Genomic DNA, 23,241 nt, shown 5'->3' on the forward strand with positions numbered 1-23,241 from the left:
CCCTTGGGATTCCTTCCTAGTCTCCCGTGTGGCAACAGGAGGAAGCGGAGGATCAGAGAAGTCAAGTAGCATGCCCAAGGTGACCCAGCCCAGCGGGTTGTTGACACTCAATAAACAAAATAGTTCAGAGCTGAACTGGAAAGCCAGCATTTGAGCCACGGTGGTTAAGAGTGTGATAGCCTTGCTGAGAAGCAGGTGGAAAAAAGAGCCCTGCGGAAGGCGGGTAAGGCAGAGCAGGAGCCGGGCAGCTGAACAGGCGGCTGGCTTGGCTGAGAAGGACTACAGGATGTAGTCAGGGCCCCGGGAGGTGAGGAGCAGGGTTGGCTTTCTATAGGACAGAGGCCACAGTGTTGGGGCTGCTGGGCCCCAGCTCGGTGTGAAGAGCCCGTGAGAGCCCAGGTGGTCTGGCATTGCCTTGGAACGTGCTGTTCCTGAACTTCTCCTGACTTTGGAGCTGAAATTAGGAGCTACTGTTCTTTCTGTTCTCAAAGCTCCTTGATAATTGCCCTGCCAAGGGCAAGTTTATAGCGGCAAGTGTAACTGTGGGGTGCGGAGGAGGTAATTGGCTCAGGGCACCCCACTTCTGCCCCAGACTTCTCTTAGGGATACACATGGGGTTTCAGGCAGCAAAAGGGTACATTAAATCACCTCCAAAATGTGTGATATCCACTCTTGTGTTGACACAGAGCTGGGCCCTAGGGAGAACAGAGAGAACAGCAGGGGTAGAGGTCCTGGCCCTCTTAAGTGCTTTATGGACTGATGCTGAATGCTTATTTGCCATGTGTTGAATGGTTTCAAAGTGCAGAGGTTTGCTTAATATATATATATATATATATATATATACACACACACACACATATGGCATCTGTTATGCTTTCAGTATTGTTAAAGGGGCTGGCAAATTAGTACCTAAAACGAACAAGGTCTTTGTCCTCAGGAAACTTACATTTTAAAAGCTGGCTAACAGGAAGAACATTCCTTTGGGAATCAGAATGTCACCTAGATGGCTCTGCCCCACCGTGTCAATTTCATTTCCCTCTGGCTGCCCCTGGTCTGGAAATAGGTGAATGGCGGGAAATGGTACAGAGTGCTGTGGGAAGCCCATCTGGGAAGGGGCAGGAGGGAGGAGTCTATGATGGAGGATGGGTGTGAGGGAGCTGTCCTCCCAGGCTACCCAAGCTCAAAGACTCCTCTGGTGTCTTCCGGAGGCTCGCCCCTCTGGCTCCCCAGAAGCCCGGAGGTGATTCCTACTACCTAGATTTCATTCCTTGACTCCAGCTGTGTGCCCTCGACCCTGTTCTTTGCAGAAGCTGCAGTGGACCAGGCTGGGAACCCACCGCGAGGCAGGACCAGGGGCAGAATGGCGCTGAATTCCAGCCTGGCCGGTGGTGGTGAGTCAGCAGAGCTTACCTGCTGAGCAGACGGAAGCTAGCTGCCCCCACCCCCCCAGAGGAGCAACAAGCTGGCAAAGGAACCAGGGAGAGCCCATGGGGTTGCTTCTCAGTGCCCAGAGTCTTGGTCCCCAGGCACCCAGGCCTGGGACCTTCCCTGGCTGCTGGCGACTCTGGGGTCTTGAGGTGCAGCTGAGAATATCCATGGGTGAACCCCAACGCCTCAGCCCCACACAGTAATTTGCTGGGGGTGGGTTGCTGCTTCCTGTGTGTAGGGGATGAGGTTTAGGGTGACCATGAGTTTGGCTGTTGCTGGATAACTGGTCCCGGGGCTTCCCAACTGAAGCCGGAAAGCCTTCTGGGTACCTCAAAAGTGGAATAACGGAGTTAACACACACCCAGTGCTTACCGAGTGTCAGGCACTGTTTGAGTGTCTCACTGTGTTATCTCACAGCTGTCCGGTGACTTAGACCCCGTTGAACCCCTATTTTGCAGATGGGGAAACTGAGGCACAGAGCGTTAAGTGTCTGGCCCAGGCTCAAATGCTATTGGGTGGTGAATGCATCTCTGTGGGTCTATTAGATGAAACTGTATTTAGTCCTCTTAGAGTTGCCTGCTCTCTTGTACCCGAGGTCTCAGCACCTGCAGCCTGCATGATTTGGAGACATACTTTACAAGGGCCACTGAAGATCCATTACCAGTGACCAGAGTGGGGGAGGGATCAGAAAACTGAGCTTTGGAAGCACAGGGAGGGAACGGAGGATACTACGCTCTGGGAAGAGATGAGAGGTGGTCAGCCTTCTGACTGGCTTGTAGAAAAAAGATTAGCCTTTTCCCGGGGCTTCTAGGTAGTAGCACTAGTCCCAAGGACGGATGTTTCAGGGAGATTGGTTTCATTATTTCCAGCAGAAGGCTATCCAAGGAGTAAAGCTGTTTGCAGACAGATCGGAAGCCTTGGGTGGTGTGAGCCTCCTGTCCCTGGAGGTGTTCAAGCAAGGATAGACTGGGCGCGTGGGGATGACATGGAGGGGATTTGTGCATCAAATGGGGTTGTGGGTCTTTGGGCTTGAGAGTCTTTTCCAGCCCAGAGAGTCTGTGAATCTATCATCCAGGATAAGGCATCACTGGTGAGGACCCCCAGGCCCCCTCTGGACACTCCAACCAGGGCAGCACAGGAGAATTTAGGTATCCCTCCAAAAATTGGTAATGGACAGGAGTGAGAGGCAAGGGGCTCTGTACTCCCTGGCAGGTAGCTCCAAACTCCTGGCAGGTGCATGCCCAAGATCTTGGGACTTGAGTCAGGGTCCTGAGCTGGGACTTCCTGCCCTTAGATTTTCCTGCTTCCTTTGACACCTTGGCCTTGATTGTCCCTCTTCATAGGTGGGCTTTCCCTCTCCATGTATGGTCACAACTTCCTCCTTGGCACCTGGTCTCCTGGATACCCATTCCCAGCCTCCAGCCATGCCTTTCCCTGCTCACATCTTGAGTTCGGGCCACCCCGGAAACAGGCTTCTCTCTCGTACACAAGTCCAAGTCTGCCAGCTCTGGTAGCTCTTTGCAACAGCAGGTTCTTTGGGAGGCACAGTTTTCTCTTTGTCTCCTCTTTACTCCCTGGGTCATCTTCATGACCACACTTCCTTCCACAGCTCAGAGTTGGGGCCGGAGGTCTCATTTCTGCTCAGACTAGAACATCGGGCAGCACAGCTCCTGGATTTAGGCTGACACCATAGCAGTAGACCCTGGTGGGTGCATCCCAAGTGCCTGGGGTCTGGCCTGCACCTATAACATGGCCTGGAACGTGGCCCTTCCTTAGGAGTGTGGTTTCTTTGGAAAAGCCAATGTGGCCGGGTTAGAAAGACAGACCTGTGAGCAGCACGCCCGCAGAGGTCGAAGAGGGGGCGGGCGCTGGGAGGATGGCTCCTGGGTCTGCTGCTTATGTTCGTATTTTCCCGAGTCTCTACTCCTTCCCTCCTTTCCTAGATGGTGAGGAATTCTGGCTTTGGGGATACCTTCTAACCCAGCAGTCAAGGAGAAGTCTCAGGTGCTCACGTAGCTGGAGTATGTCTTCGGGATAAGACGTGTTCCGTGTCTCTGGGTTTCAGGAAAGGTGGGACCACTGTGCTCTGGGAGGCAGCCTCTGCTCCGGCCTGTCTGGTGGGGCACCGCATCCAAATCTTGGGTTCCCTCCTTCTCCAGACCCTTGGTACCAGAAGGCAGCTGCCCAGCTGTAAAGGGTGTCTAAAGCTTTCCTTTCTGCTCGAAACAGTTTGCCCACTCCTACCTCTGAGGAGCAGGGGCTACATGGCTGAGTTTCTTCATTTCTAAGACTACAGCTGGCAGCAAGACATGGGAGGGATTAACCACGCTGGCTGGATGCTGGCTGGTCCCGATCTCTCTAGGACCCCGGGAGGGCCACAGACTGGGAATCATTATGTGTCAGACATTAATCCTAGTCAACTGGGACATTCCTACTGAGGACACAAGACACCCCAAATGCCCTGGACCCCTATTGACCAAGAGGAGGGCGTGTACAATGGACACTTTCTCCTGCTTCCTCTACCAAATCTGGCCAGTCTCTGGGGTTAAGAAGTCCTGAAGCAAGAGTGCAATTTTCTGGGTAGTGTGAGCCCCTTTTTGAGCTTCTAGGGAAACTTTGCAAATCTGTTTTTAACAAGGTGCCTGCACGGACATACCCGCTCTTCGCCCCACCCCCTCCCCCTACTGAATAATATTCTGAGAATCCCCCCACCGCCCCCCCCTTCTCTTCTAAGTCTCTCCAGCCCAGGTGCATATAGGATGGGAGAATATTCAAGCTAGAAGGGACTTCGGGAGTCCTTCTCAAACTGCTGCGTGCTTATGAATCACCCGGGGAGCTTGTTAAAACAGATATTCTGGTTTAGTAGGTCTGGGGAGGGGCATGGGATGCTGCAGGCAAACAAGCCTCCAGGTGACGTGGGTGCTGCCGGTCGGAGCGCCTCACTTTGGAGAGTGAGGTCCAGCCTCGTCATCCCCCAGACATGAGAGCTGAGGCCCAGAGGCTTGCGTGATTTGCCTACGGTCAGAACTAGAACTCTGTTCTCTCTGCTCCTAGTCTAGGATCTGCTTTGAAAAGGGCCTCCTTCCTTTAAAGCTGCCCCTTCCCGCCCAGAGTCCCAGCATAAACGTAACATCCCATCTTAACCCCGTTTTACTGTTGGGATGAAAGGCTTCTTGTCCCATCAGGCCTCCCTTGCTTCACCGTGTGCATTTTTATAATCTCCAAAGGGATTTTTAAAGTTTTTTTTTTTTTTTTAATTGTTCTGACTTAGGGACACCTCCCCTTCTCAGCTGGAAATGTTAAAAAACCATGTCTCTCTCTCCCCGCACAAGTGGGCTGGGCATCGTTTGGATACAACTATTTTAGTCCCAGGCTGAACTGCTGGGCCCAATCCATTTGGCATTCCCTGCTTTTTGGAATCTGCCCCTGGAGTGGTCTGAGAAAGGTTCTCTGCGTGTCTCTGCTGCCACCTGCCACCTCCTGCGAGAGGCCAACCTTTGCCTCGGCCTCAGTCTCCCAGGCTCTCAAATGGGCATTTTCTTGGCCACTCTTAGAGGGGCACCTTAAGGACAGGGGGACGTCCAGTGGACCAAGGGTACCTGGGTAGTCCTGGGGCCCAAAGGAACTGCTTTGCCCTACTAGAGAGGTCTCCACTCTCTGTCCCCTCCTGCTGGTGGGAGGGCAAAATGCCAGTCTGGCTACCAGGCCATAATGGCAACAGGGGGTAAAGGTCCCCCCCAGGCCCAGGGAAGGCAGAGAACATAAGGGGAAGTCGGGAAAACTGCCTTTTATAGTCATGTTCCTCTCTTTCTCCCTTCTTTTTTTCTTCCAAGTTTACTCAGCGACAGTGCCACTCCAAGGCGCCTGGTCTGTCTGTGGTTACGCCTGGGGTGGGCGGGTGGCACCCGCATACCCCTTCCCCCATCTTGCCTGCAAGTTGCATGACCTGCATCGGAATCCATAGGGGGGCGGGGGAGAAGCCTTTCAGATGCTGGATGCGGTTGAATTCGGCGCATTGGCTTCCTAGCCTGCCCTCATCCAAGATCGGGGAGGAGAGCCCTGCTTTCTTCTGCGTGTGAATGCCGTAGTGTGTCTGCCTGCTCCGACTTCCCTAACCCTTTCTTTTCCTTTCCGACAGCGAATGCTCTGGTTTTCTCAGCAAACAGCTCACACTTGGCATTTTAACGTTTTATTAAAAAAACAAAAAACAAAAAACAAAAAACCCAAACCTTACCAAAGCAAAAAGCGGGGACCCTTCTCTTCTCCCGACGGGATCTGAGCTCGCGTCGAAGGCTGCACCTGCTTTACGCCCCTACCAGGAAGGGGTGCTTGTGTGGGAGGGAGGGAGGTTCTGCGCCCCCGAATCCGGAGAAAGCAGCCCGCCCGCCCCCTCACCGGGCAGCCAGAACAGCGCACCCGAGAGCCGAGCCCAAGAAGCCGGTCTCTGACGGTGCTGCCCTGCTTGCCAAAAAAATGCCCCTTGCATCTCAATTTCCCGGCCGTTTCTCTCTTGCACGCGCCGCTCGCCCGGGGCCACCTCGGCTCCCCAGCGCAGCCCTTTGGCGCTGATTCTGTCCTTCCCCGCTCCCTGCCTGCCCAAGGCTGGACGCAAAGCCCACCGCCAAGAAGGCGCAGGGGGTGTGGGGGGCACCAACGCGGGCGTGCCCCGCAGTCCCCTCCCAGCCGAGCCCAGCTCCCGGACTCTCGATTACGGAGATGAGTGTCATTTAGACGGAGTATCGCGCGTCCGCGGCTCCCGTCCCCGGCTCCGGGAGCCTCGCTGCGGTTTCCGTGCGCTCCCGCAGCCCCCGTCGCCGTCTTCGAGCCTGTGCCCCCCACCCAGGCTCGGGAGCACTCCCGGGTCTCCTCGGCCGCGTCCATTTCACTTCCTCTCGCGGTCCGGATTGCAGCAAAACACCGGGCAGCGCGAGGGCCAAAAAGTGGAAAGGAGAGCGCCTTTCGGCGTCGCGCAGCCAGCTCGCCAACTCCCCCTCCCCAGCCCAGACCCTCTCAATCCCAACTGCAACTTTTTCCCTTCCGTCTCGGTTTCCCCTTGGCTGCAGCGAGCGGGCGCCGGGCGCCGGGCCGCGAGGCGTGGAGCGGGAGGGCGGGCGGCCGCGCGGCTGCGGGTGGCGGTGCGGGCGAGAGCCGCGAGCCGGCGAGTGGGTGGGTGGGTGGGGAGGGAGGAGGGGAGAGGACGGACTGGGAGGGAGTGGGGTGTGGGGAAGGGGAGGGGAGAGGGAGGGAGGGGGGAGATTCCGCTCTCCTGCCGCTCCCAGCCGGGGCGGGGGGCGGGGGGAGGAGGCCGCGAGGAGGGAGGGGAGGAGGGAGGGGGAGAGAGGGAGGGAGCCGAGGAAGACGCTCCGATAACCCGTGCGTTTCGTAAGGCTCTGAGCACTTGTACATTTCTGCAGGCGCGCGGCGAGCCATTCGCGGCGGCTGCTGCAGCTCCGACTGCATCTTCCTCCTCCTCCTTCCCCCGGGCTCCGGGTGTGTGTATGTGTGAGTGAGTGTGTGTGTGTGAGTGTGTGTGTGCTTTGCAGGTGTGTCCGTTTTAATTCTGCCCAGTAGGTGGGACTTGGTGACTTTAGCACCATATTTTCCTTTTTTTTTTTCTTTTTTGCCTCCCCACCGTCTGTTGCAACCCTGCAAAGTCTCGGAGTCGGAGAGCGCGGCTCGCTTCCCGAGCCTCCGGACCCAGCGAGCCGGCGAGCGCCGAGCCGGCCACCATGCCAGGCAAACCGCGCCACTAGGCGCTCCCCGCGGCTCCCACCCGGCGGCGGCGGCGGCGGCGGCGGCAGCGGCGGCGGCGGCGGCGGCCGCGATGGTTTCAGACGCTGAAGGATTTTGCATCTGATCGCACGGCGTTTCAAAGGCAGAGGCCCCCCCTCCCCCTTCCCCCCTCCCTCGCCGTCTTTGTTTCCTTCCCCCCCAGCTCTCCCCACTCCCCCCACCCCACCCCCCTCTCCTCTCCTCCTCCTCTTTTTTAGAAGCCGCGATCGGAGATGGATGTCTCTCTTTGCCCAGCCAAGTGTAGTTTCTGGCGGATTTTCTTGCTGGGAAGCGTCTGGCTGGACTATGTGGGCTCTGTGCTGGCTTGCCCTGCAAATTGTGTCTGCAGCAAGACTGAGATCAATTGCCGGCGGCCGGACGATGGGAACCTCTTCCCCCTCCTGGAGGGGCAGGATTCAGGGAACAGCAATGGGAACGCCAGCATCAACATCACGGACATCTCAAGGAATATCACTTCCATGTAAGTCGGGCGGCCGCTCCCCAGCCCGCCTCCCCTCTCGCTCCGCGGCTCCCTCTCGCCCGCCCGCGGCCGGGAGCCGGCCCTCCGCCCGCCCGCCCCGGCTCGCCGCCGCCCGCCGTCCGCCCGGCACGCGTCAGGCTCGCCGTGGCTCGGGAGATGCTCTCGGGCTGCGTAGTCCAGGTGATCCGGCCCTAGCAGGCGGGGGCCGGAGCCGCGTGGGTGCCTCTCCCCGCAGGGGACCCCGGCCGGCCCCAGGCGTGCGCGGCCCAGCTCCCGCCCCCGCCCCCACCCGCCGGGGCTCGTCGCGAGGGTGCGAGTCGGGTTTTTGCCCCCCACTAAATAGCAACAGTTTGGCCACGCTCAAGTGGAATAAAGTAGACGAGGTTCGATCCCCGGCGGCGGCGGCGGCGGCGGCAGCAGTGACAGCGGCGGCGCTGGGCCGGGAGGGAAGGTGACAGGGATTGCTGGAGATCCAGCCCAGATCCTTAACTATTTCCTTTTGGAAACAGCGAAACACGCTGACAAGTAAACAAGTTGGGAGCTGGCTGCTCGCTGGGAGACTTTGGACATGTCGAGGCCGTCATGGACGCCTACCTCTTCCCTTTCTCTCTCGCCCGCCCTCTCCAACCCCATTTTGGGCATTTCCGAGACACCCCCCGCCTTTCCCACCCTCATCTGCATCTGGGCGCCTACAGATCCCGTCCTTGTGAGCTCTGATAACTGCGCCGGTAATTCCGAGTCAGGATGGAGACGGGAGCTGAGGGGGCTTGTGGGGTTTGGGGATGGGGCTTATATGGTCTTGCAGATCCGTCTTTTTTTTTTTTTTTTTTTTTTTTGGACAATCCAACTCTGACTGCCCTTTGCTGGGTTCTGCCCCATCTGAGTGAGACCTGTGGTGGCCTGCATTCCCTCCCTCCCCTTGGCTAGGGATGGGGGATAGAAGCCAGGCACAGGGGAAAGAAGATCTCGGCCAGGGTCCAGGGAGGTTGCCCATCTTTCCTTCCACTGACCTCAGGGCCAGGTGACCCGCCCCCCAACACCCCCCCCCCCCCATTCTAACATCCAGAGAAGGGTGTGGACCGTGCTGGGGTTGTTCAGGGGATCGCTCTTTTGTCCCCCTGCCAAGGTCCACACCCCTTGGGAACCCTCAAAATGGGTAGGATGCCGAGAGAGAGGGGATTGCCCTGAAGTCCCGGCTGGGGTCTGAGGGAGGCATCTGGGCAGACACAAGCCCTTTCGAAGCTGCCATTGGCGCTGCTCTCCCAGGCAGCAGCCCTCCCTCTCCCTCGGAATGGGGCAGCCAGGCTGGGAGGAATTGCAGTTCTGCTCTCGAAAGCCCGCCAGCCCTGTTGGCTTCGTGGAGAGAGCGCTAGCATCCTTGCAGCTAACAGTTGGAGGAAGTGTACAGCCCAGGAGATGTCTCTGACTCCTGGCCCTGGAGACCAGCTTGACCCATATCTGGGCTCTGCCATTCACCTCCTCACCACCTGCAGCCGGGGGGCCTGGGATGAACAGAGGAACAGCCAAGGGGGCAGCCAGACATTGGCAGGGGTAGACTGGACCGAGCCAAGCCTGCCTCTCTGGGCCCTGCAGGCCACAGCATTCCAGCGCCCCTGAGGATGGGGGAGGGGAGGGGGTCTGGAGTGTTACCGGCAGGGAAACTCTGGCTTGGGAGTGCATTTGGCTCTGTGTGTGTTGGGGGGGGGGGCGAGTTGGGGGACTGGGAGAGGAGAGAGCTTAGCATTGGGTCCTGGGGCTCTGGAGCTGGATCTGGGGATATTCAGGGGAACTGGGAGGGGGGAGCTAAAGGTTTGAGAGCAGGTCCCTGTGTGGGTCTCTGAGAGCTGGTGAGCCTCATTCTGGCCGTTTTCTTAGGATGCGTGCATCTGTGGGAAGCAGGGATGGCCACAATCACGTAGGCTCTCTGTAGCCAGGCAGCGGTCGCTCCTCTGAAGACGATGCTTGGGGAAGCAGTTTGAAGGGGGGGAGTTGGGCTGCTCTTTCCAGGCTTAGGGTCCGAGATGGAGGTGCTGAAAGGTGGGTGATGGGAAGGGGTGGTGTGGTCTCTTGTCCCCTTTGCCTTTGGAGGACCCCAGTGGGACAAATGGGAGGATGGTGAGCAGGGACCGGATTGGGAGACTGTGTGTCCCCCTCCCTGTTTCTGGATGCAGGCTCTTTGGCAAGCAGGCAGGACTCCTTTCCTTACGTCCACCCCGACTCCTAAGAGCTGGGGAACTGGATTCCCACAGGAGCTGCGTGGATTGGCAGGTGGGGGAGGAGGGTCAGAGGTCATGGGTCTGTTGACCTTTCCTCACCCCGTCTTCTCCCCAGTGCCCTCTTAGATCTTTGGCTGGTATTGACAGAGCTTCGGGAAGGGCCCAGCCTTCAGCTGGAGGCAGAGGACTGTGGAGGGAGGGAGGGGAATGAGGCTCGTTGTGGGAAGTAGCTGTCACCCATTCCTCTGTCACTCGAGGGAATGGAGGCTCAGGTGCAGAGTAACTTCTGTCGAGGCACACAGCCCCGGTGGTGAGCCAGGCTTAGGTCTCGGTCTATCCAACACTAAGGCCCGGGCCCCCACTCTGCGGGATGCCTGTGGAAACACGCTGGGCGGAGGGCCTGGAGGGCAGGCAGAAGGAGGAGGGCGAGGGAGGAGGCCTGACTTTAGCACCACCTGGGAGGGGGTCTTGAGCTGCAGCCCAGACTTTGCAGGAGGAAAGTGTGCTCCTCAGATCTCTGATGCTGTCAGAGAGAGGGAGTTCGGGGGTCCTCCAGCCTTCCATCAGCCTGAAGCTCTTGCTGGTGTTTGCCTAAGGGTACAGCTTAGGCTGACTCTTGGGATGGAGCTGGGATGAAGCTGTGTTTCCATCAGGCCTCTCTTGGGGAACCTGGGGGGATGTCTTGGGGGGGTTGGCCTCCAAAGACACAACCTCTTGTCTGTGGAGCTCTAGGGCCCTGACACCCCTCCCTGGGTGCTTAACTGATCATGTCTGACTTTTAAGATGGACAAGACAGTCCCTGTCGTCTTTCTCTCAGAGTCGTGTGTGGAGCGGCTCTTGGGTCCCCATCGGAGGCTGGCTGAGGGCGCCCGGGATCGGGGAGGGGGCTGCCCCACCAGTCACAGGAGGGAATCAGCTGCAAGGCATCAGAGCAGAAATGTGGGTCTCAACCCCTCCCCTCCCAAAGGGCTCTGATTCTGGGCCTCTTTCTGTTCAGGAAGCCAGCTCCTCGGCCATGGGAGCTCCTGGCCTGCAGTAACCTCAACCTAGAAGGGGCCGCGCGTTGCCGCGCCCAGCCAGGCTCTGTCGTCACAAAGGCAGAGAGTGGAGCCTGGGAGTTGGATCCTCTGTCTAGGTCAAGCCTTCCTGAGGCTGGGTCACCACGGTGCATCTTTGACCGTCAGAAGATCAAGGGAGAGGAGATGGCTCATGGGACCCAATGTACCTGGGGTTGGCTATCCAGATTTTGAAGACCATTGAGCTCTTGGCTGGGACTCTGAGCCTCCAGCGGGGTCTCTGTGGGAGCCCCTGCAGGATCCCTGGTGTTTGCCACTCTCTGGTCCCTTTATGTCCCAGTCTTCCCTGCAGGCCCTTGCCTCTGCTGGGTGAAGGATCCTTTTGGGTTTTGGCTGCTGTATCGGTTCCTTGATTCTCAGCCTTTCTAAGGATCAAGGGGAGAGCGCCAGCCTTGACAATTACCCATGGGACCCGGGATGCAGGCAACGGTGTGAGCCAGGCCCCAAGGGCATTGTGGAGCTCAGCCAGGCACAGAGCCTAGGTCTGAGAGCGGTAGGCTGAGCTGGGAAGCCTTTGTGGTAAGACTCGGAAGGGAGGCTGGTTGCAGCTCTGGGGAATGCGGTACTTCCGGGCTGAAAGCTGGGGCGCCGGGGCTCTAGAGGCCCTGGGATTTTGCCTGGAGGCCAGGCCCTCCTTGGCTCCAGAGTCCTCAGCCCCCATAAGCCCAGGTCAGTCTTGCTCAGCCCATGCCAGGCCCCAGGGCATCATCTCTGTAGCTCCAGGGACTGGAGCACATGGCAGCTTTGGGTAAAAGCAGCCCAGCCTGGCCCTCGCTTTGGGAGTGCTGGGGTGCTGGTCCCTGGAGGGCTGGTCCTGGAGTCTGGGAGGCGGCGCAGGGTCCTGTAACGGGCCGACCAGCCTCCTGCCTGGCTGAAGAGGAGCACGCTGGCGTGAAGCAGGGTGGTTCTGATGCCCGCTCCGTTGGGATGCTCTCTGTCCTTGCCCTGCCCGTCCCTGCCTGCTGCCTCCTCATCTTCTCTGGCTGTAAGGGTCCTTAGCCCCGCTGGCTCTTGGGTGGGGGTGTGGGTGGGCTGTGACCTTCCCTCAGGATGACCTTTGCCAGGATTGTGGCATCTCTGCTGCCACGGGACCCCATCCAGTGGCTTATCCCGGGATCACAGACACTGTCTCTGGCCTCATTTGGAGGCCTCCCTTGGACTGCAGGGAGGGTAGGAAGAGAGAAAGGGATGATACAATGGGTCCCTCCCCTGGCTCTGCCCCTAACCCGTTGTGAGCTGTAGGAGGGGTCTGTAGCCTTTTTGAGGCTGTAAATCCAACTATGAGTTGAGTCCCTTCAAGGTTGGACCGATGCCACCCCGGGCGCAGGGAGCACCCCATGGAGTCTCCGTGAGGTCCCTTCTAAGGGCGCCAGCTTTAAGATTGGTGCCGACTCTCGCGATGCCGCCAGGAAGAGGACTGGGTGTTCCCTCTCGGCCAGTGGCCACTTGGCCGGTTTTCCCTTCGTTCCTTCCCTTCCCACCTCTACTGAACTCTGGGTCCCCCAGAAAGTGCCACACGGTTTGGAGTCAACGACCCAGACCAAATATCACACTTAGGGTTGCCCTGGGTCCTACAGCCGCTCACAGCCTGGACATCTGGCTTCATGCGGCTCTCTGCTCTCTACCCTGCGCTCAAGGCAGGGAGGAGACGGTCCTCTGCAAAGCTTCCATGCGTTGCTCCAGCAGGGACCTCCACTGAATGGGGGAGGAACATGCTAGAACTTCCATTTCAAGTTGTGGTCTAGAAGAGGGACTACTTAGCGTACGTCTGGAAGGTACACCAGCATTTAACTTCATGAACAGAGGAGTGCTCAGGGCTTGCAAGATAACACTTTTATTGACCATCATAAAGGCTTGGTGCCCTGTTGTGATTGGAAGGGCCTGAGTTTGGGAGGGAGATAGGTGCATGGTAGGAGAGTTGACCCCGAAGCCTGGCTCCCCCTCTTGGATCTGTTCCAGGGAGTAGGGGTTGATCGAAGCAGGGGGCAGCAGGGGAAAGGAGAGGAGGAACTGGGTGGAGCGGTGGAGGGACTCTCAGCCCGGGACCAGGATTCCTAAGGCCCCTTAGTCCCTGAGGGCCAGGCCAGTTCTTAAAAGACTGTACCCCTCAGGTCCTGCTTTTTGTTTCTGTCCAGCACATTCTTTACCTCCTGAACACCCCAGCATTTCTTTCATGCCTCCCTGGTTACAGACGTTGGGTGTGTTTTTGCCCCAACTGCTGAAGTGATAGGCAGGGATGATTTGTCCCGTGTTACCGATGAACAAAATAAAGAAAAGGGTTGAATTGTGTGTCTCCCAAAAGGAAAGCTCTAGAAGAGTCCTGTGGCTCCTTCCGAGCTGCTCCTCTCATGGCTGTCTTGGGTCTGTGGACTCTTCTCTCTGGCTGTGGTCCTGCGGCTAGATACCCCGTGGCGTCATTCTCATCCAGAAAGTTCTCTTTCTCCCAGGGGGAAGCATTATGGGAATGGTCCATCTGGGAGGAGCTGGAGGATGGCTGAGAGTCCCGGCAGTTGGGTCTAAGCACGGCCTGAGTGGAGGCCTCGCTTGACCCCCCCAGAGCTGGTGGTGGCTGAGGCATCCAGTCAAGTCACCTGTCATCCATCCCCAGAGCCCAACTGCCTCCGCTTGGGGAAACATACCTGGGACCAGCCGTGTCGGCTACGCTTCTTCAATGAGTCGGCTCTCCGTGAAGCCCAGTGCCCAGTGGAGCCCTGGGAAGTCCCATGAGGGTCCTCCATTTTCTGCCCTCACCCCGGGTGCAGGGCTCACCAGAACTCAGGGCTGAGAGGGACTGCCGCAGGTGTCCCCTCTCTCATGCTCTGCATTTGGGGCCCGTGAGAGGCCCAGACCAGGGCAGCGACTCTCCGGGGGCCTGAGGGTTGCTGGAAGGCCTCTCCTCCCAGGTGGCGGGACAGGCGCCACGCTCTTCGGCTCTGCCCTGGCGCCTGTCCTGGGCACTCTGTCAAAGCCGGAGCCTTGCCTACGGCTGTGTCTCCCTCTGGGGCGATGTTTCCAAATCTGGGGTCCCCAGAGGCAGTAAGTATGCGAGGCTGGCCGCCCCTGGGCTCCGTGCAGCCTGCAGCCCACGCCAATTAGAGGTTTGCTCGCAGCGAGGATTTCTGCTCTGCTCTGTTTACCGGCAGGCCGGGGAGGCTGTGGGCTCAGCGGGCTTGGGGCTTGGGAGGCCAGCCTTCCTCTCCAGCCTCGCCGCTGCCTTCCCGCCCCGCCACCTGCTTCGTTCCATCAACAGGGTCTCCGGTCTGGGAGGTGGAGAATCAGACAGGATTCCTTCCGCAGAACCCTCAGTTGTGGAGAGGACCATGGCGGCTGCGTTGCCCCAGCAGATCCTCTGCGTCTGGGCTCTCCCTAGCTTTGGACAAACCCCTCACCTCTTCTGGGCCTCAGTTTCCTTATCTATGAGATGGGCATAATAATAACTACCTGTTAGCAGTGCCCTGAGCGTCGCTGCCCTGTATCAGGCCCAGTAAAGAGAAAACTGTCCGTGTAGGATCGCTAAGGACAGCTGGCGTTTAGTGAGCACCTCATCTGTTCTAGACAACCGTTCCAAGCACTTGAGAGGTACTACTTTGTTATGGCCTCACACCAACCCTCTCAGAGAAGTGCCGTTCGTTCATTCATTCATTAATGTGAATCCCGTTGTACAGATGGGGCGTGAGTCCAGATACCGAATGTGACTTGCTGAATTCCACGCAGAGTAATCTAACATTTAATATTAAGCTTGTATTGCCTGGATTCTTTTGCTCTTTTCTTAGGTGTGCAAATATATACTGGTAGACACACACGTGCACGTGGTCATTCCTGAAGACGCGGCCATCATAATCCATCAATTAAAGAAAAGGGTAGACGTGAAGGTCTAGAAGGGTCCTTCATGTTGTGACATCCCAGCTCTCTGAGTGCGCATTGCCCTGGCTGCGGTTGGAGGGGAAGGCGGACAAGATGGTGGGTATGGTGCTGGCCTCATGGTCCCAGACAGGCCTCTCACCATCAGGGAGGGGGTCTCCTCCTGACCTCGGCCTCCCCCGGGGGCTGTGTCTCGGCCAAGCCCTCTTCCCAGGCCTCCTTGGCCACCCCATGGTGTCTCGGCCTTTGATCAGGCCAGCTCGCTCCCCCGGGAGACCAGGTGCCCGCTGAGGCCGGTGGGGATTCGGGAAGCTGGCGGCTGGCTCCCTGCCAGCGCCACGCTGGGCTGAGGTGCGGTCGGCAGGACTGTGTCCCTGACTGCCCATGACCCTTGAGAGCTTGGATCAGAGAGGGGAGGGCCAGGTGGCTTCTCCCAGGGAGAGCTTTGGGATTTCAAGATGGCTGGTGGGTGCAGAGCAGCAGGGAGCATCTGGAGGGCCCAACAGCCAGAGCTAGAAGCTGGTGTTTAGACAATCTTCCCTGACTTCTACTTCTTCCTCTTCTCTTGCCTCCTCCTCCCATGAGCAGGCTTTCCTCTCCTCCACCCTTCCTTTAGCCTCAGCTCTGCCCCATTGCTCATGGGAGCTCCGTCTGCCGTCCACAGGGATGAGCTGTGAGCATGGGGACGGCCACAGCTGTCCCCACGGAGAGAGCCAGAGTAGCCACCCACGGCTGGGATGGTGGGGCAAGCATTTGTGGAAACACCCCATTTTTGCTGCTGCTTGGCTGGCTGAGCTCACCACATCATAGGACCTCTGTGGCCTCAGTTTTCCCTTCTGGGAGTTGGGTCACCTCTGGGAGTTGGTGCCTGTCTCCCTCATGGGGTCCCTGTCCAATCAGTGTGGTGACATGGTTGATGGGCTGTCTAACCAGTAGGGTGCCATATTGATGTCTCCATTTCTAGACATCTGGGAGTGTTTTTTTTTTTTTTTTTAAAGATTTTATTTATTTATTTGACAGAGAGAGATCACAAGTAGGCAGAGAGGCAGACAGAGAGAGGAGGAAGCAGGCTCCCTGCGGAGCAGAGAGCCCGATGCAGGGCTCGATCCCAGGACCCTGAGATCATGACCTGAGCCAAAGGCAGCGGCTTAATCCACTGAGCCACCCAGGCGCCCCTGGGAGTGTTTTTGAATTAGGAAGCAGATCAAGACTTCAAACCATAAATCATCTGATCTATGGGGCTCAGATATAATTGGGGTCCAACGTAGTTTTGCCGAAGAGGAACGTGGGGCCCCAGAGAGGTGGAGGGGCGTGACTCAGTCACCCAGTGAGTCCTGGCACGGGGCCCTGCCTCCCCAGCTGGCGGGGCTTCCCTTCCCCGCCCTCAGCTAGCGGCTGCTGAGGGGCTGAGGGATTTGGGCTCTTCCAGAGGCAGGGGAAGAAGTCCTAAGTCTCCTGCAAAGTCAGCAAGAGAGTGAATGGTGCCGTCTCCGAGTTGCAGTCCCCGTCTGTGCCTCCCACAGTGAACTGGGCTGTGTGTGCGCATCTGGGGGTGTGTTTGTGCACGCACAAGTGCATCTCTTCTGTGTGCTGGGCCATATCACGGCTGAGGTCTCCGTAAACAAGCCCGAGAGCTTCTGGCTTCCTGCCTCCCCAGTCCGTGTGCGTGTGGACCCCCCGTGGCCACCAGAGGGCAGTGCCGTGCACCAGCCAGTCGGAGGCCGGCGTTTGCCTTCCCTGGCCGGGAGCTGCGGATGTGGTGCTAGCCTGGTGCGATGTGGCCTTGCAGACCTGGCTTTCAGAGCCGCTCTGGAGCCAGGGATGAGCAGGGAGGTCAGCTGTCCCCCAGGCGGGGCCTCTGTCTGCAGAGCCGGCCCAGCCATGGGAGTCTCTGCGACGTGAGCTTCCCGGGAGGTGGCTGGGGGAGTGCGCTGGGTGGACAGAAGTCAGTGCTCTCCTTCCCCTCTGGTTCCCAGCAGCAGCAGGGGGGATCAGCCCATCTGGAGATGAATGAGTGGGACATAGCCCCTGCCCAGGAAGATCAGCCTTGATGTGGACACAGAGAAGGTGGTGGGCGGTTGGTTATGTTGTGGGTTAGGGTCACGGAATAATTGAGCTTTATGAACTCCCTCAGGCCATTTGATCTACTGGCCCAAGTGTAGCGGTATCTCTCGCTTCTCCCTGCCTTCCTCCCCTCCCCGCCATGCTGCGCTTGGGACTCTCTTAGACACCAGGGAGTGGCTCAGTCAGTACCAGGTCCCGATACTTACCAGATGGGAGAGCGTGGTGCTGTCTCTTAAGCTCTCCAGACCCTGTCTGTCGCTCAGAGATACCCATCTACGTTGGTGGGTATGAGAGTGCCTTGCAAATTAGGGTCATGGGCCCTCGCTTGGACCAGCTAGTTTGGACTCTTTCCTTTCTGTGAATACTTGGGCTCTCTCGTGTCTGTTCTAGTATGTGAGCAGTTGCTGTCTTTTTCCATGCGCTAGTTGGTCCATGAGTGAGCCCTGTTCCGCTGACACGGTTGTCGACTTTGGCGATGGGGTCTTCTGCTTTTATGGTGGGTGTTGAGCTCATGGAGTCAGGCCCTGTGACTCTGTCCCCAGAACCATCCCGTGGCTGCCAGACCCAGGGTTGCAGGTGGGATCCTCTCTGTTGTGGTCAGTGTTTGTTTTTGTTTGTTTATTTTTTAAAGATTTTATTTATCAAAGAGAGAGAGCGAGAGAGCAGGAGGGAGAGGGAAAGAGACTCAGGAACTGACTCTGCACTGAGCATAAAGCCAGATTCAGGGCTCGAGCCCATGACTGTGAGATCATGACCTGAGGTGAAACCAAGAGTCGGACGCTTTACTGACTGCGCCAGAGGTCCCCCCCCCCCCCACCTGCTTGTTTCTGACACTTTTTTGAGACTGAAGAGCAGGGATGAAGCCAACATTTATGGCCCTCCTGCCGGACTGGAGGTCATTTGCATAGACAACCTTGTTTATGGATGGCCCCTACTCAGTGAAGCTTGAGCTCACGACGCTGCCGCTTACCAGCTCTGTGACCTTGGGCTGGCTACATTTCTTTTTTTAAATTAAAAAAAACAAGACTTTATTTATTTATTTGACAGAGAGCAGGAGAGAGAGCTAGAGAAAGCACAAGCAGGGGGAGCAGCAGAGCGAAAGGGAAAAGCAGGCTCCCTGCCAGGGCTCAATCCCAGGACTGAGCCAAAGGCAGATGTTTAACCAACTGAGCCACCCAGGCGCCCCGACGTGGGTACCTTTTTGATCTTCAGTTTGCTTATCTGAAAAACGGAGGTAATACTAATAATGTAGGGTTATTGTCAGATTTCATGTGTGTGTATGTGTGTGTTCTCTCTCATTTTCTTCCTCTACTCCAGAACTTCCTCCCCACAAACCCAAGATTCTTTCTACGGCTCTCATCTGCGCTTCCCCCTTCTAGTCTTTTCTCCTTCTGGCTCATCCTGACAGATAAAGCTTCTAATCCAGGGCCTTCTGTTAGAACAGTTCGGGTTGCCCAAGATTTCCAGTGGTTCTTTTGTCTGAGAGGCAGCCCTGTGTCATAAGGAGAATAGTGGGTTCTTTTGCCCAGACAGCCTTCAGTATAAATGCTGGCTCTACCGCTGTGTGAGCTTACCCAAGTTACTTACCTTCTTTGGGCTTCAGATTCCTTATCTGAACAATCAGGCTAACTGTATCCATCTTTGTAGAGTAGTTGTCAGGGTTACGTGAGATTATAGTAAGTGCCTGGTGTGTGATGGGTGCACAGAGCCCAAATTGGTGGGTAGTACAATGGGAGTCTTGCAGAGGTGATTTTAGGGTCCTTGAGGCATGGGATTAGAGGAGTTTACATGAGGGGAAGCCAGAAGCACCTGGGCCAAAGCTGAGGGAGACAAGAGAAGGACCAAGATGGTGTGTATTTGGAAAACAAAAAAACAAAAAACAACCTTCAAAAATAGCTAAGGCACACATGTCTGCCAAAAGAACAGGGAGATAGTTATGGTTCCCACTGAGAGACTCAGTTGGGATACAGAGAGTATAAGTGTCAGAGGGTCCCAGGCACTCTGGACGTGGGGAATTTCTATGCTGACTAATTCTGGAGCACCCAGCCCCTTGCCGACCTGGTCCTATGTGGTTTTACTACTATTCTTGCCCTAGGTAGCTGTTATTCACTAGGTGATCCCCTTCCGGGCTACTGTAATTGACTGAGCCTGTCAGTTGCAGACAGGGTTCAGGGATCAGCCCGGGGAGAAAGAATTTAGGAATCTAGGGGGAAGGAGGTGACCTGGGGGTCCTCCAGTCCCCTCCATTAAGGGCCTCCCATTCACATTCACTCCAGTTCCACGATCAGCCACAAGAGGGCACTAGACCATGATATCTGCAGGGAGGGAGGTGCTATTTATTCAGCCTGCCCTGTTGGGATTGTGCCTTTGATCAGAGCTGCACGTGGTTTCTCCCAGGGGCCAACACCCCTGAGGGTCATGGCAAAACAATTGAATTCAATTAGAGCCCATAGCTCAGATTCTGCTGTCTCAAGGGAGGCTACATTGTGCTGAGGGAAGGTCATGGAATGTCACATCCAACTCAGGTTCCAGTCCTTGCCCTCCCCCTTGCTTGTTTCTTTTCAAATTTGAGCAAGTTACTTAATTTCTCTGGGTCTCATTTTCTTCACCTGCAAAGTGAGGTGTTACCAGGAGGTGTTGCTGTGAGGATTAAATTATACGACGTGTGGAAAGTGTCTGGAACATGGTGGGTCCTCCATGATTGGCCATCTGTCTCTTTCGGGAGAAGGATGAGGTTAGGACACAGTGCAGGGGTGGTTTGTGGGATCCTGTAGTCCTGATGGGGTCCTTCTCCCACCCATGAGCTGGCGATGGTTCAGGTTCACTGGGCGCAGCAGTGACACCTAGTGGCTGGAGTGGAGAACAGCATGGTGTTCCGCTGGGGTGAGGGGTTCGAGATCATTCTCTAAGGTCACGAATGTGATGACGGCCCCTGGGAGTGTTGCCTGGGCCAGTGGGATGAGTGCACGTGAGCAACTGACTTCCTCATGGCCAGCGTCTAACGACCCGACCCTTTGTGATGTTTCTGGGGGTGCCACTCTCTGGGAGATGCTTTCATCCCCAGCTCTCAGGGGCTCAGATCTCCGAGGCTGTGTCTGTTTACCTGGAAAATGACAAGGGCAGGGGCCTTTGGGCCCATTGAGTGAGGACTCTTTGGTAGCTCGGATCTGAATGTCCGGCACTGTTTTCTGCCCTTTGCTCTCTGTGTGTGTGTGTGTGTGTGTGTGTCGGGGGTGTGTGTGGGATCACGTGGGAAGGGCGGGGTTAGAGGTAAGTGTTAAGCTTCAGGCTTTACGGGTGCAGAAATCCAGCCCGGAGAAGGGAGGGGCCTTCCCCCAGCAGAGGCGTGTCCCTGAGCCTGGACTCGGGGTGTCTGTAGCGCCTCACCTTGTGCGGCCCCTTCCTTACGCACCTGGGATTCAGGAGGGAGCCTTGGCAGACGTGCCAGGCGCGGGAAGTTATTTAATATCAGCTTTGCTCCAGATTGTGTTTCTGACTGCTTGCCACCTCCTAAGTGGCAGCCATTTTAACAAATGTGGCGATAAGACACCAAGTGGGAAATAACATGAGAAATGGGGAGGGGGCAGGGGCGTGGAGGAGGGGCGTCATCTTATTCCCTTGGCAGAAACCTTGTCTTCCGGGCAGCTGGGGGGACAGAGCAGTGGAGGAGGAGGTAGGGCCCCTGGGACCCCTGGCAGTGAAGGGGGTGCGGTGGAGAGAAGGGCCCGCGGCAGCAGCTTTCCCTCTGCCCTGGGAGGACCCTGGGTCCTTTGGGGCGGCTCACTCCTGTTCTTGGGGAGGTGTGCAAGGGGGGGCCCATATTCCCCTTTTCCAAGGACTGTCTTCCGAGTGCATAAGAGATGGCCGATGGGGGCCGGTGTTGGGGGCGTTCAGCCCACCGTGGGTGCTGACCTGTGTCTGCACCCTGCGCTGTGGGGTGCCCGGGTGTCTGGCCACCTGCCTTGCTGCCTACCAGGACCATCCCAGCATCTGGACTCTTGGGGAAGGATGGGCAGAGGCGTGAGCAGGGCCAACCCGCGGAGATGAGGGAGTCACCCCTCTTTCTTCCGAGCGCCAGGCTCCAGCCATGTGCCAGGATGGTGCTGAGCCCCAGGACACCACGCGGAGCAAATAAAGGGCCACAGCCCTCCCCTCTTGGAGTTTGCAGTGGAGTTGGGGTGGCAAGCCCAGCTGAAAGGCCTGTTTTAAGAGAAGCAGGGGCAGAATTTGAGAAAGTGCGTGGAATGCGAAGTTTCGAGGAAAAGGCCCGTGTGTGAAGCTGCGGGCTTCCTTGAGGTGGAGAGGTGCAGTGTTTCTAACTGGAGACCTAAAACTTCTGGCTCACCAGTCCTGGGCCTGCCTGACGTGGGCCGCCATGGCATACTTGTCAGGGCTGTGGCCCCTGACCGAGAGGTTGAGTCCATGACCTTGCTGTTGCCCGTAAGAGGCCCCGTGGATTTTTTAGGGGAAGCCCCGTAGGGCAGGCAAGAGAGGGGGGTTGCATTTCTGCTTCTGTTGCTTTCTGACCTCGTGAGACAAAGATTGGGGCAAGTAGTTTATCGGGAAGGTGACCCAGGTGGCCAAGGGGAGGAGGGCAGAGAGACAGGGAGGGAGTCTCGTGGCCACAAGCACTCTCCCCGTGCTCATTCAATTCCCCTGTTTTGCATTTGACCAGTGTGTTTATTTGAGAGCCTCAGAAGGGCCAGACCCTTTTGTGAGAGCTGGGAGAGCATCAGCAAGCCAGCAGCGAGCGGGATGGTGGAGGTTTACCTTCTCCTGTCTTTCCAGACGTGGAAGGTCAAATCCCTCTCTCTGAAAGCTGCCTGAACCTTGCTCCTGGGGATCGAGCTCCAGGCTGTAAGGGAGCTGGGCCAGGTGGGCTGAGGGTGCCGCCAGATTCTCTCCACCCCCCCGGGCCATGCTTCTGGGAGAAAGTCCCACTGGACGGTGGTTGGGGGGATCAGCCTGCCCTGCCGTGTGTCGTGTGGAGGAGAGCCAGGGCTGGGTGAGTGTCCAGTGGGTACACGAACACTACCTCTGTGTGATTACAACCCCAGCTTCCTTCTCCCAGCACTGCCGGGGCTGGCCTGCGCTGGGCGCTGCCACGTCACTGCTGGGGACATGACATTCGCCCTCCTCTCAGCGCCCTGGGCTCCCAGGGGAGCAGCAGCACGTGAAGAATGGCCTTAGCCCTTCCTGACTTGTTTGGGCTTCATCCTTCAGGCTCATTCTGTCCCCACGCACACGTCCGGCACTCTTCTCTGCCTCCCCTGCCTGCCCCCATCCTGGGAGGCGGGCTGTGTCCTCACCCAGGTGACCTGTAGGCCTTCCTGCCTTCTTCCCGCCGGTCGCTCATTCAGAGCTGCTGTTCTGGACTCTGGTCAGGCCTGCTCTGCCCTTGGGGTTCCTCCCTGTTGCCTTTCCTGGGGTCTGTCCTCCCCTGCCCAGGTGCATCCCTGGACAGAAGAGGGGGGCACGGCCAGGGTCCTAGGCCGCCTGAAACTCTTGAGTTCCACGCATGTGTCCCGGGTGGCCTCAGGCTCCTGCCTGTTCTTGTTCCCATGAGCTTCAGCAGGCGGGGATGGGGTTCCATTTGGCTCTATATCCTGGTAGCCAGGATCTAGGAGGTGCTCAGTAAAGACCCACCGAACGGGACGGGCGCGTGTCTAGCAGAACGTCTCATGGATCTATGGCCGATCCCAGCTGGACAGGGCTCATGCCTCTACCCAGAGCTCTGGGCACATCATTCTCCTGGTTCTCTGTACCTCTGTGGGCCTGGGGCTTTGCCCTCAGCCGAGCAGCCTGTTGGAGGCATCTCCTAGGGAAACTGGGACTCATCACGGTGATGCCAACCCTTTGCTGACTATTCCGCTGGGTCTTCGAGGGACCAGCTTATTTTAACCCTGTGTCATTCTTGGCAGAGCCCGGCGTGGCTGGTACTGTGATCAGCCTCATTCTGTGAAGCACAGGGAAACTGAGGCACAGGGAGTCTATGGAACTTGTCCTTGGTTGGCCATTTGGCTCGTAAGCAGCAGAGCTGGGGTTGAATTTGGCACGTCTGGCTCCAGAGGCTATCCGTGCCTCTCTCCTTCCTGCCCGCCCCTGTTTCCTTTAGCTCTGGGCCCTGCTTGAGCCCTGCGGCTCCCAGGCACCCCTCGGCTGATTGGACACTGCACTGTGCTCTTCTCTGTTCCGTGAAGGGGCCTCTGGGACCCAGGGGAGTGTGAGTTAGCTGAATTTTGCGGGCACAGGTGTTTTCAGCCACACCTCAGAGAATGTCCTCTGAGCGAGGGCCCTGGGGTCCTGTCACTGCCACCAACTTACCGGGTGATTCTGAGTGAGG

General features: G+C 57.4%; 2 protein-coding genes across 5 annotated transcripts in view; both read left to right on the plus strand.

Annotated features, from left to right (window-relative positions):
- The first annotated feature begins 1,360 nt into the window (after positions 1-1,360).
- Positions 1,361-7,373, plus strand: LOC123943218 (glycine, alanine and asparagine-rich protein-like). Its single transcript, XM_046007188.1, has 4 exons — positions 1,361-1,391; positions 6,492-6,590; positions 6,787-6,918; positions 7,083-7,373. The coding sequence occupies exons 1-4, from the start codon at positions 1,361-1,363 to the stop codon at positions 7,283-7,285; spliced, it is 465 nt and encodes a 154-aa protein (XP_045863144.1). The 3' UTR covers positions 7,286-7,373.
- Positions 7,374-7,382: 9 nt separating this feature from the next.
- The window catches only part of NTRK3 (neurotrophic receptor tyrosine kinase 3), a 387,271-nt gene continuing 371,412 nt past the window's right edge, over positions 7,383-23,241 (plus strand). For all 4 annotated transcript variants that reach the window (XM_046008586.1, XM_046008582.1, XM_046008584.1 and 1 more), the window contains exon 1: positions 7,383-7,681. In XM_046008586.1, coding sequence (XP_045864542.1) covers positions 7,434-7,681 — 248 coding nt within the window. In that variant the 5' untranslated portion in view covers positions 7,383-7,433. The remainder of the gene's footprint in view (positions 7,682-23,241) is intronic.

The sequence above is a fragment of the Meles meles genome, chromosome 6 (assembly GCF_922984935.1).
Source record: "Meles meles chromosome 6, mMelMel3.1 paternal haplotype, whole genome shotgun sequence".
NCBI lineage: Eukaryota > Metazoa > Chordata > Mammalia > Carnivora > Mustelidae > Meles > Meles meles.